The sequence below is a fragment of the Protomyctophum bolini genome (assembly GCF_963924005.1).
Source record: "Protomyctophum bolini genome assembly, chromosome: 5".
In the NCBI taxonomy this organism is placed as follows: Eukaryota; Metazoa; Chordata; class Actinopteri; order Myctophiformes; family Myctophidae; genus Protomyctophum; species Protomyctophum bolini.
The window spans coordinates 32,638,323-32,651,398 of record NC_137866.1 but is presented as its reverse complement, the minus strand read 5'-3'; the positions used below and the strand labels follow the sequence as shown (position 1 = coordinate 32,651,398).

General features: G+C 42.5%; 1 protein-coding gene across 1 annotated transcript in view; it reads right to left on the bottom strand.

Moving 5' to 3' along the window:
• cfap74 (cilia and flagella associated protein 74) overlaps positions 1 to 13,076 on the bottom strand; it is a gene marked incomplete at both ends in the record, with an annotated part of 63,114 nt that overhangs the window by 30,573 nt on the left and 19,465 nt on the right. Inside the window, 5 exons of the mRNA XM_080762895.1 lie at positions 6,617 to 6,738; positions 6,864 to 6,986; positions 10,253 to 10,347; positions 11,343 to 11,399; positions 12,486 to 12,609. Coding sequence (XP_080619021.1) covers positions 6,617 to 6,738; positions 6,864 to 6,986; positions 10,253 to 10,347; positions 11,343 to 11,399; positions 12,486 to 12,609 — 521 coding nt within the window. The remainder of the gene's footprint in view (positions 1 to 6,616; positions 6,739 to 6,863; positions 6,987 to 10,252; positions 10,348 to 11,342; positions 11,400 to 12,485; positions 12,610 to 13,076) is intronic.

Sequence of the window (13,076 nt, the reverse complement as noted above, 5' to 3'; positions counted from 1 at the left end):
TTCGTTATCTCTGTGCTACGTTAGCCCTGTCATACAGAACATGTGGTTTATTTCGTTATCTCTGTGCTACGTTAGCCCTGTCATACAGAACATGTGGTGTATTTCGTTAGCTCTGTGCCACGTTAGCCCTGTCATACAGAACATGTGGTTTCGTTATCTCTGTGCTACGTTAGCCCTGTCATACAGAACATGTGGTTTCGTTATCGCTGTGCTACACTGCTACGTTAGCCCTGTCATACAGAACATGTGGTTTTGTTATCTCTGTGCTACGTTAGCCCTGTCATACAGAACATGTGGTTTTGTTATCTCTGTGCTACGTTAGCCCTGTCATACAGAACATGTGGTTTTGTTAGCTCTGTGCCACGTTAGCCCTGTCATACAGAACATGTGGTTTCGTTATCTCTGTGCTACGTTAGCCCTGTCATACAGAACATGTGGTTTCGTTAGCTCTGTGCTACGTTAGACCCGCCATACAGAACATGTAGTTTCGTTAACCCATCAAGAAAAAAAAATCTGTGGTTCTCTTTCTTTCATGTGAAGAACCCCCACAATGGTAAGTATTTCCCCATGACCCCCATCTCAAAATATGTTGTTCCAGGGAATTACGCGTGATGAGCATAGCATAATGCTTTTTTATCTCAAATAAAAAATGACACAGAATCCGTGTCATTTTCGGTTAACCTCTATGCCACGTTGTCCTATAAAATGTGTGGTTTCATTAGCTCTGTGTCATATTAGCCCTGTCATACAGAAAGTGTGGTTTCATCGGCCCTGTGCTATCCAAGGGGCCAGTGAGGCTTTCCAACGTTGAAGCACGGGGCCCTAGTGGTAAGAGGAAGGACTGCAGGCGGACCCGTGGATTAATGACGAGGAAACCCCGTGCAGCTGGGCTTTAACATTGAGCGCTCGGATGCACCAAAATTTGGTGCACAAATGCTGAATCGGCGAAAAAAGGCGGAAGTAGACGGTCCTTCCGGGTGCTTCGCGCCATATCAGTCTCTATCCTTTTAATACTCTATGGTGCTATCCCTGTCATACAGAAAGTGTGGTTTCATCGGCCCTGTGCTATCCCTGTCATACAGAACAACATGTTTTCAATAGCTCTGTGCCAACTCCCCCAAGACCATGTGGTCATTCTAACGTGGATTGCAGAGTCCACACCGCAACTGTGAAGACAACATTGGCGAACAATGTTTAGTATGTGACTTGCTGAATGATAGAAACACTCACAGCCAATCGACATCCATCAGAATTGCTAGACCTCATGTTCAACAAAAAGGAAATCACTCACGTTCAACATTATTGTTCATCAGTGTGGATGCTTACATCATCATTATAGTTAGGTCAAATTTTATAGTTATTATAGTGTGATTCTGCCCTTAACTCAGTTCTGTAATCCATCATAAAAAAAGGACCTGAGGTTTTGACACTTGCTGACACACTGTACCCTGACAAAACAACAGTAGCAATCAGGTATGTGTGTTAATTATATGTTCTAGCAAGATAACCCAGCAAGTTTTGGTAACCCAAAGGGGCTTGTAGGGAGCCCCCCCGCACCCCCCTCTTATTACAGTTAAGACATTCATCATGGACAAAGTCTGCTGATTTTGCGTTTGAGTGACACGTACATGAATTGCCTCACACGAATTGTCTCGCACACCAGGTTCTCATCATGTAGGTGACCTAATTTCTGGGAGTTCCAACAGATGGTTTCAGCCTTTAGCGAGAAGCCTCAGTTAGAGTAGGTGATATAAATGGCACTTCACCTTGGGAATTGGCAGGCGTATATTATGTGCATACACGGACGCACGAGTGCACGCACACACAATAAACACATTCAATGAAAACATAATTTAGTGTTACTGCTACATCCCAAAAAGTAAAACACAGAGTGCTAATTGAACTCTGTGGATCTTGCCGTGTATTTCTCTGGGTCACTGGTGCCGACTACAAAGGTGAGTGAATGATGAGCGAGCCGTTCCCCTCAGCCAAATTGACTGACAGTGCAAAAAAGCGTGAGGTCCCTCTGTTTCTCAATTCACCACTTAAATTAAGTGACCCACTTTGAATATCAGGGTCAACCAGATGGTTTCGGTTACCCAAGGCAAGGACTTCTCAGGGACAATCAGGGAGGTGTGGGGGTGACTGGGGACGTTAAAACACCATTTATATTTTGGCCAAACATTAACCTTCAAACCGCTCTCTGAGGAATATTCATAAGCCCATAATCAACTAGGAATTAGACATGCTAATTAGAGGGGTCGCTCTGCTGATCTCATCCTCTTTGTTTTTCCTTCTTCAAGCGGCGGTCATGCAAAGCATATAAAGATTATATGAGTTTTATACTTGTGCTACACACTGGTTGGGTTTTAATAAAAGGCCATTGCAATTAACACAGAGATCTTTGCTCAGTTATACTTCTGAATGACACTCATTATCGTTAATATAATCATCATTATGATTTAGTGCAAAGGGTAGGTGAAATCATGCACTGCTTCAGATTGCTACAAGAAGATGTTTGTACAATTGTGCCGCATGCCGAAAAATAGCAGATCTATTAGCTCACAATGCATCATGATGTGTTGCGGCTATTTTCGGTGCACGACACCAATTGTAAAACAAAATATAAATTACCGTTTTGTTGTTATTGTTTTTACAAAACAATAAATTGTTTTAGAGAGGTTTAGGCACACATTATTTTGTGCAGTTAGCAAAAACAAGATCTTATTCATCAACTCAGTGTTGTTCCTCAGTTCTGAGTTCATGCTACGGTATTCAAGACAGGAGGTTGTGTGCAAAGAAAGAAAAGCGGGTTGATTTAATTCTGTTTGCATGCAGACAGTGTTCACGGGAATTTCCAGCAGTTTCAAGTTGAGGTTTATAAACATATAAACGGTGTTGGAATAAATGTTACATTTATATAGCACCTTTATCCAAAGCTAGCATTATTCACCCATTCGCTCTCTGACGACAGAGGAAAAAAAGGGACCAACGTGACCATCGTGCAAGGGACCAGGGACTATCATCGGGAGCGTCTTGCTCAAGGACAGGCAGACAGAAGCGCCTGGGGATTTAACACCGTTCACCATCGTTCTATACCTCTTGGCCCACTGCAACCCCTGCCAGCCTGCCAGTCCAAGGATGTTTTAAAAAAAAACTTTTGAAAACGGTGTTGAAATAAAGTACAATGAATCTGCCCACTCGTATTTATGAGGCTCACAAGCAGAAGTGAATGGCTGGGTGTTGAGGACAGCTTCTATGTTTCTTGAATCCACTGACAGCGGAATGACATTTAGTGACATTAGAATGACATTAGTGTAGCTCGCACCAATGCGAGCGTTGCTAGTTTTTGGTGTCTAAAATAAGCTTCCGTTCACACACACACTGACAGTCATAGTCACATTGTCAAACACACTATAGTGTGCTGGCACACCAGATGGCGTTTGTCACAAATCCCCCACCACCAGCCACCCCCCCCCCCTCTCTCTCTCTGTGACGTGACACAGAGGCTCACTGGACGATGAAGCAGTGGCTTCTTAACCCCCCGCGCGCATCATAATGTATCACATTCATAATCAAAAAGGATTTGCTTTTGTTCAATCCTATGTATGAAGCAAAGAGGATTTCAGGGTTCTGTGGACCTGGCTTACAGGCGTTTGGTCCCTGTGACCCTCATGCATTTTAGTTAGGTTAGGTGCCACCTAACAGCCTACTGTAAAGTTTTCAACACACAATTTTGACAGAATAATGTTTCAATATGCTGCTCTTTATCTGGACGAGGAGCCGAGTTTTATTCGTGGATCGCTCAAGAGTAAGCTGTCTCTGTCACATTGAAGCAATTTCCATGAGCTGTTTTTCCAGTGAAAGTGTCTTCTTTTTGGCAGCATGTGAGGGACGTTCGGTGTCACGTTTAGCAGATGGGTTGGTACAGTGTGTCACCGTCAGCAATGCATTCCTCAATGCCAACTGGCATCTCAATTATATTGCCAAGCATGGCCAAAACAATGGACAAAATACTGTCCATCCAATTCCAATGCTCTGTTGTGCATTGACAGAGTATAAATTAAACGTGAATTCCATGCTAGGGGATAGCATTCCATGCACTTGGGATACCATTTACATTATGAAGAGAGGACAGTATACAAAAAAAAGATTCTTGAGCGATGGAAATAAGCGAATTAGCACAACACCCCAATGCCCCATTCAATTCAATGCAATTAAATTAAATTCATTGGGGGCTTATGGTAGGGGAAATAATAATGAGCTTTTGCACAAAATAACACCTGGACCTCTTTGGTGGGGACGTAACAACTACAAATAAAGGTAAGAAAGCATGCTAGCATGGAATTCTCCTTTTTATGTATCACCGGGACATGTCGTTTTTGAGCTTGTCATTCTCATTCTCGAATCTTCAAATACTAAAATCAACAGGAAGTTGACATTGTTATTTAGAATAAATGCTGTCTCGGGCTTTGTAATGTTACATACTGGCATAATTCTTTCTAACAATTAAAAGCCAACACACTATCTGGTAATCAGAGCTGCTTAGCGGCCATGAACAGACGTTAAAGTCGCTGTCCACATAGTGTCCCATGGTGTGGTTTAAATCCTGAAAAACGAAATCATCTCTATTCAATAAATGTCAACATGTTTCTCCTCCAAAAAATATAGCTAAAATGAGCTTTACAGTATTTTTTTCTTCTTCATTTGCGCCATCTTAGGCCCAATTATTCCATAAACCCTATGAATGCAAATGTTTCATCTTCCAGAATTTTGTCATCCAAGAATATGCACCAATCACACCATGACCAAGCCAGTGAGTCACCGACGGAATGCATGTTGGTGTTTGGTGACGGGGGAGGACTTTGTTTTGGTTCACTCATCGTCCCTGCATATACTTCCTCATTCATTTAGTGAGGCTCAGATTGGCATTCGGTGTGTGAAGTCCGACCTTTTCAGAGTTGCGTGTCCTGCATCAGACCGGTTTTAAATTAGTGCTATTGATTGATTGATTAGTGTATTGATTGTATAGCCAAAAACAGGAAATCATCATAGAGGAGGTAAAAAGGGGGAAAAAAACATATACAGTGAGGGGAAAAGGGGTGGGTGGGGGATTCAGGTTTTTCCAAAGACCATTGGTACTTTGGAACAATGGGCCGTCAGTACTCTAATGACATGGTACTCTAGTCGTCCATATATATTTTTTATCTATCAATAAGTTAAGTCTCTTTACATACAAAGCACTAAACGGACTGGCCGCCTCCTACATCTCTGACCTCCTATTATATCCCTCCTCCATTAGGACCCTCAGGTCAGCAGACAGACGCCTCCTAGAAATTCCAGCGACAAAGAAGAAGCTCAGGGGCGACCGAGCCTTTGCTGTCGCAGCTCCTACACTATGGAACTACACAGCTCCTACACTATGGAACTACACAGCTCCTACACTATGGAACTACACAACTCCTATACACTATGGAACTACACAGCTCCTACACTATGGAACTACACAACTCCTACACTATGGAACTACACAGCTCCTACACTATGGAACTACACAACTCCTATACACTATGGAACTACACAGCTCCTACACTATGGAACTACACAGCTCCTACACTATGGAACTACACAACTCCTACACTATGGAACTACACAGCTCCTACACTATGGAACTACACAACTCCTACACTATGGAACTACACAGCTCCTACACTATGGAACTACACAACTCCTACACTATGGAACTACACAGCTCCTACACTATGGAACTACACAACTCCTATACACTATGGAACTACACAGCTCCTACACTATGGAACTACACAACTCCTACACTATGGAACTACACAGCTCCTACACTATGGAACTACACAACTCCTACACTATGGAACTACACAGCTCCTACACTATGGAACTACACAACTCCTACACTATGGAACTACACAGCTCCTACACCTACACTATGGAACTACACAACTCCTACACTATGGAACTACACAACTCCTACACTATGGAACTACACAACTCCTACACTATGGAACAGCATTCCTCTCGCTGTCAGATCTGCTCCTACACTATGGAACAGCATTCCTCTCAGCTCCTACACTATGGAACAGCATTCCTCTCAGCTCCTACACTATGGAACAGCATTCCTCTCAGCTCCTACACTATGGAACAGCATTCCTCTCAGCTCCTACACTATGGAACAGCATTCCTCTCAGCTCCTACACTATGGAACAGCATTCCTCTCAGCTCCTACACTATGGAACAGCATTCCTCTCAGCTCCTACACTATGGAACAGCATTCCTCTCAGCTCCTACACTATGGAACAGCATTCCTCTCAGCTCCTACACTATGGAACAGCATTCCTCTCGCTGTCAGATCTGCCCCCTCCGTTGAGAGTTTTAAGTCTCTGCTCAAAACTTTCCTATACTCGCAAGACCAGTAAAACGAAATGCTTTGGACAAACTACCAGGATTCATTCATTTTTCTGTACTCAGCAAAGAGAAGATGAAATCATGAATAAAACATGATTGGCCCGTACAAGATTTTTGACCATCAGAATGAGCTTCGCCCCGGGAAAAAAAAGCGGTGTTCTCTGGATATGAGACTCACCTGCTTTGCACCATGATGCTGTCTTGGTAGAGTCGGTCATACATGCAGATCTTCAGGTCAATGCAGGGCTTAACCACCCATACAGGCACACTGAGAGCCACGCCTCTCACCCTGATAGGTATCTGTGAATGGAAGAGTCACGTTTCAGACAAATGAAAACAGTACTGATACAGTAGGATATTACTATACCGAAGCCATATCCAGCATCTATAATGGGCTTGGTGTGGGGGCATTCATGAAATCCTACTGGTTTACTGGTTGGGTCAGAGAAGTTGATGTGGAAGTCCAGCTTGGCCTCCCCTGGAATGGTTGGTGTGAACACAACTTCCAGCTTAACACTGTCAAAGGCTCCAATGTTCCCCTCTCGCACCTGTGTATCCAATGAAACACAGCAATAGTGAAACAGTTAGTGTAAATGCAAATATATCTGTTTTATATTGGAAGCTTGTAAACTGCATTTGCAACACATTCTCAATCCCAACTCGTCACGTATGGACCTTTGGACAGATAGTTTTATTGTACTGGATACTACCTTTGCAGGGTAAAATAGAATAGTCCCCACTCCTTGGGGTGTTTTTTGTCACTGTATACAGTATGTGTATTGTCTGCATCCTATAACAACTAGGAACTAACAACATCTACAGCGCTCAGGGAGTAATCAGGGGTTAAGAGTCTCTCAGGCCCAGGGACACAGACACATTTCTGGCCTGGCCTGGAATCGTACCTGGGACAATCAGGGGCTCTGGCTCGGGCTCACTAACCAGCCAGCGATGGTTTGTTAGCCCTGGTAGTCAGGGTAGTCTGTGCTGTCACGTGACTAAAGATGGAATTAATTAAAAACAAGTTAAAAAGACAATTAAAACACTTTGAAAAGAAGGCAGGCACGCCATCAAAGCGGGCTTGAGGTGCTCAAGGTGCGCCCAAGTGAGGTGAAAGCCCCATGAAGTGCACCGGAGTAAGGCGAAAGCCTCACTCTATGCGAAGCCTGCTTCTGCCAACTCAGCAGCATCCGATTGGGGTGAGGAGGATCAATTATGATCCGTCATCGTCAACTATACCTGAGCAAGCGTCGAAACATGATGAAATTGGGAGTGAGAATGCGTTAAGTTTCCATTATTATTTCTTGACTGATTTTGATTTATGTCAAATGTTTTGGGATGCGACACCCGGCCAGCGAATGACATGACGCTAAGGCAATATGCAAGCAATAGTTGTATATCTCCCGAAATTAATGCACAGGAATGAAGTGGAAAATACCAACGATCAACATAACACACTCCACATTTCAGGGCCATTAAGACTCGTCTGGTAATCCAGCGTTTAACAGGCCAGCCTTCATATGTACACCATGTGAAAGAATCAGTCAAAATAACAAATTCAGCATAGGAGCCATAAGTGCGCCAGCACGCATGCACACACGCGCGCACACGCACACGTGCGGATCGCAGAGGGAGAGGCAACGCACCATTACCCTCCACAGAGGCGTAATGAGCCCAGAACGTCTCCAGAACCTCACCCGGGCCGCCGGGCAGACATGACATAAGTGATCAAACCAGAGCAGAACTGGTGTGAGTGTGTGTGTGTGTGTGTGTGTGTGTGTGCTGCAGAAAGACATTCTAGTCCATTAAGACCTGAGACCACAAAAAAACCTGTTTCTATGTCAATGGTTCTCAAACTATTTCATGTCTAGGACCCCAAATATTATATGTATTTGGCCATGGACCCCCATCAGAACATAATGTTGTTTGAGGGACCCCTCAGAAGCAAAGATAAAACGTGCTGTGAAAGAATATATATTCAAAGATTTGTGACACAATTTCACGATCTTTCAAAAATAGCAGCTATGAGCTTGTATAGATCTGCTATTTTTCAACAGCTAAAGTATAAAGTAATGGTTAAAAGCGTTTAAAAGCTAAGCCGACACAGACGCGTCCTCAGGTCTAGATGGGCTAGACATGCCACTAATGTTTGTCGCTAAATGCCATTGGTTTCTCCGATATGGAAATTGGGACGTTTAGGCCCACACATTGTTCGTTCCCTCTCCGTACCGAGTCAAAGCCTCAGTGTTCATTTTTAACTCTGATGCGTGTACAAAATGTGTACACTCTCAGTTACAAATGGATTTCACTGTGGAGATACTGTACAACAATGCAACATACCATACATGTTGCATTGTATTTACAGTAACCTGTGTTACTCTAAACGTGACAATGCTGTCCCTTTCCGTTAAGTATAGGCTAATACTCAATGTTGGGCAGTAATAAGTTACTAGTACTATATCACTGTAATATTATTACTTTACCCAGTAACAAGTAAAAGTAATATGAAATATATTAGATTACTCTTGATTCCAAGTAATAAGTAATACTGTATAATATTATTACTTTTTTGAGTAATATGTAATAAGTAACATTACTCTCTTGAGTAATGTTGCCCAACACTGAATATGCTTAACCCTTGTGTCCCTATTATAGGCATGGCATAAAAGTTGAACATTCTGTGCAATAACTTTAAATCTTTGATTGTGATTGTTGATTAAATGTGTTTCTTTTTCTTTTAAGTGTGGTCAACAGTGTGTCATCGTCACAGAACAAAGCTGTCACATTGTGACGAATGTGACGGGTATGCACAATGTTTAAGTTGTAGCAAATATTCTATGCATGTAAAAATTAATTTATTTCAGTGATTCTCGTAGTTACTGTATAATGCTCGTGTGAATATCTTTGTACTCATAAAGGATGTATAAATATTGAAATATTTCAATTCCATATTCAAAGCAGATGATGTCAGTGTTGATTTTGGCAGCACATTTTGATTTCAGTTTAGTCATAGTCTTTGGAATAAAACGTCATATTTTAGTCATCTGAAATGTTTTAGTGTTAGTCTACTTTTAGTCGACGAAATCAACATTGGATGATGTGTAAGACCATCACCACACTGGTTGACATGTCCTCAAAGCAACGCAGGGACGATGCCATCCAGATTGTGATTTGTGCGGCTTATAGTTCACAAACTTCACACCAGTGTTGATTTCGTCGACTAATACTATGACAAAAATCTTACCTCGACTACCTTTTTTCACTGACGAAAACTAAATGGAAACTAAATGAAAACTAAGCCATGATGACTAAAACTATTACTAAATATATTGATCATTTCGTCAACAAATAAAAACTAGACTAAAATGTTAGGAAGGACTAGTGGATAAGAGATCCAGTACAAGTCATTTTACACTCGGTTGCATGCTGAAAATAGCCAATCTATTAGATCTTGTAGATCGACTATTTTCAGCAAGTGTTAAATCAGCCATTACAACGGCATCAAGGCCCGCCAAAATACATTTTAGTCGACTAAATCAATTGTAGATCGAGACTAAACACCATAAGAACTTAGTCGACTAAAGCTAGACTAACACTAAGACATTCCAGGTGACTAAAATATGACAAAAACTAAATGAAGTTTAATTCCAAAGACAATGACTAAACTAAAATTGAAATTTGCTGCCAAAAACAACACTGCTGCACACGCACACAGTAGCAACTTGTCAGTAAAAGAAGATTAACTGGAAGGCTGCAAGAGAAAAATAAAAGCAAGCGGGGCAGTAAGCTGACAAGCTGATGGATTCCCTCTGTGTACCTGTCCTATGGTGATGTCACTGGCGTCTGACACAGGTTCCATCTGCTCTGTGGAAACATCAGCAGGCGCTTCTGGATCCGGAGCCTCAGTCGCGGCTGGGTACGCACACACACGCGTGCACACACACACGTGCACACACACACACACACACACACACACACACACACACACACACACACACACACACACACACACACACACACACACACACACACACACACACACACACACACGTGCACACACACACACACACACACACACAAAACAGTTGTGTGTCATGTTGAGTCAATAGAGGCTTTGCTTCTGATTAACCACTTAATGTGAAACCCTATACTATGTTGCCAGGGGTCCCCCAGGTCTCTATACCGGGGCCCCCTCTCGTTTTTTTCTCTAGTCTACACTAGAAAATAGACAATGTACAAGCTCACATCGGCTCGTCATGGTGCATTGTGAGCTTGCACATGTGCTATTTTCATCGTATGTTCACCGCAGAACAGGGACAGTACAGACACTACACTTACTAGGCAACAACACTTGCGAACGCATTCATCATGTTCATACATGTATTCTGTATACAGAGCATGGTTTTAATCTGACAGGAGAGCCAGGGAATGGACGAGGAATCAGATGCCATGTGGGCCCAGATCCAGGAATCTACCTGAGGGCATTTTACTTACATGGTGGTACCTAGCTGATCCACCAGTACACCTCCATTAAAATTTTGATGCAGATACTTTTGTACTTTTACTCAACTACATTTTGAACTTATTTTGAGAGTACTTTTTCCACCACTGCTCAGGCAGCCAAAGAAATTCACTGTGAGCTCCCGAGAGCAGCACTGTCGACAGCATCCTGACAAGCTGCACCGCCTGGTTTGGGAACTACAGAGTGCCCTACAGAGGGTGGTGCAGACGGACCAGCACATCGTCGGAGGTGAGCTTCCCTCCCTCTAGGACATGTAATGCCAAACGGCGTGTAGCCAAGGCTAAGCGGATCATCAACGACAATCACCAGCCCAGCCACAATCTGTTCACGCTGCTATACTGTCAGGCAGGCGATACCCAAGCATCAAATGCTGAACAAAACTGACTGCGGTTGAATTTCCACACAGCCATGGCTGACAGCCTGTCAGGCTGTTGAACAGGCGCTGAGCCCCGTCAACGTGTCAGTCTTACACGCCCCCATTACACGGCTATATACAGTATATGACTGTGAATACAACCATCCCCACACATTTCATATCTGATATCTGCTGCTACAGTATGTGATGTCTTTACTTGCACACTTGCACACTACACAATTACATTTGAAACGGTTTTGTTTTGAGGTCCCTCCCGCCCCCGAGTATTATTTATAGTAATTTCAATTTGTGTAGCTTGTACAAAAATATTTCACCCACTTTACTTTTGTAAACTTGTGATGTGACAAAAAAAAGGTTGAATGTTTGCATTGTGTGTTGCATCACAAAGGAGTGTATTTGTTGAACAAAATTACTGTATATTATATGTTTCTATTCCCTTTCCAAAGTCGGTTCTTGACCACTACACTTGTCAGATCATCTTTGGAGCCAGTACAGTGGGATTTGCTTGGTGTTTAACTGTATATTGTATGTGTAGCAGAGCTATTCCTTCCAACATTATCTTGTACAGTAGTACAGTAGTGACAACTAATGTAATTTCGGTGACGTAAACGATGAAGCCTCTACAGACAAAGGACAGAAGACAGTGGAGGACAGCCATTGCTACAGGGCCCAAGAACAACATACTTATCTAGGCATCAGTGGAAAGTGCTGAGTGGACTGATGAAGTCTGTCTAATTAACAGGATGCCATCTCCACACTTTTCAATTGTTGGAAATAAGTCGTTGAGTGAAATGCCACACAGCTTTCAGGCATTAAAATGCCTGAAACTTTGGTCTAAGCTTTGCGTTGTAGTTACCCGCCCACGCATGCTACAAGTTCAAATATTGTCGATCTGTTATGCGAGCGAGCAACCAGAATAGGAATAACTGAATAGCAATTAATTTCACTCCGACTGCATGGAGACCGTTTACAGTACACCTTTATCTAAAATGCAAGCAATTACAGCAAATGCTGCCATGTACAAAAAATGCATCTTTGTGCATTGCTTCTCAATACAATTAACAAGAATGCCTTCACTAACACCAGCAGAGGTAAATGACCCTGTGTGTGCGTGTGAGAGAAAGAGAGAGAGCGCACGTGTGCATGCTTTACCCGACTGCTCCTGCTGTGAGGCCATGGAGAGTTCCTGACTGTTTGGTTTTGAATGCAGCTCTCCGGCGCTTTTGGACGAAGGACTCTGCTGGTTCTCAGGTGACAGGTGTTGACTACACGTCTCCTGTAAGCAAAAACAAACACATTATGGCATTCAAATACACAGATACAAAAGGCAAATGTTCATTCATCACACGTTGCGTTGTGTAAATATTCTTTTTTGTTCTAACGACTGCCCTCGGGTCCCCTACTGAACAGCCTGTTCAGCATCGTAATTCAGAAGCACAGACTGGCTCAGTGACCTGCTGCTGTGTGCCGATAGACCAGTGGTTAGATGTTTGCCGATCTACAAGCTCACACCATGTCGCTTGTAGATCAGCAATTTCACAACTTCTTAAATATTTGTTTTCTAATTTATGGAATTTCATAGATTTTTCATTTATGTCTTCATGAAATGACTGAAAAGAAAATCACTGACTTTTGATTTATGTGGGGTTTTATTTTTGTTTTTTTGAAAATCTTTCAAAATAATAATAATTAAAAACTAAATATAGGAAATGAAAACAAATAAACGTACCCATAAAAATGTGC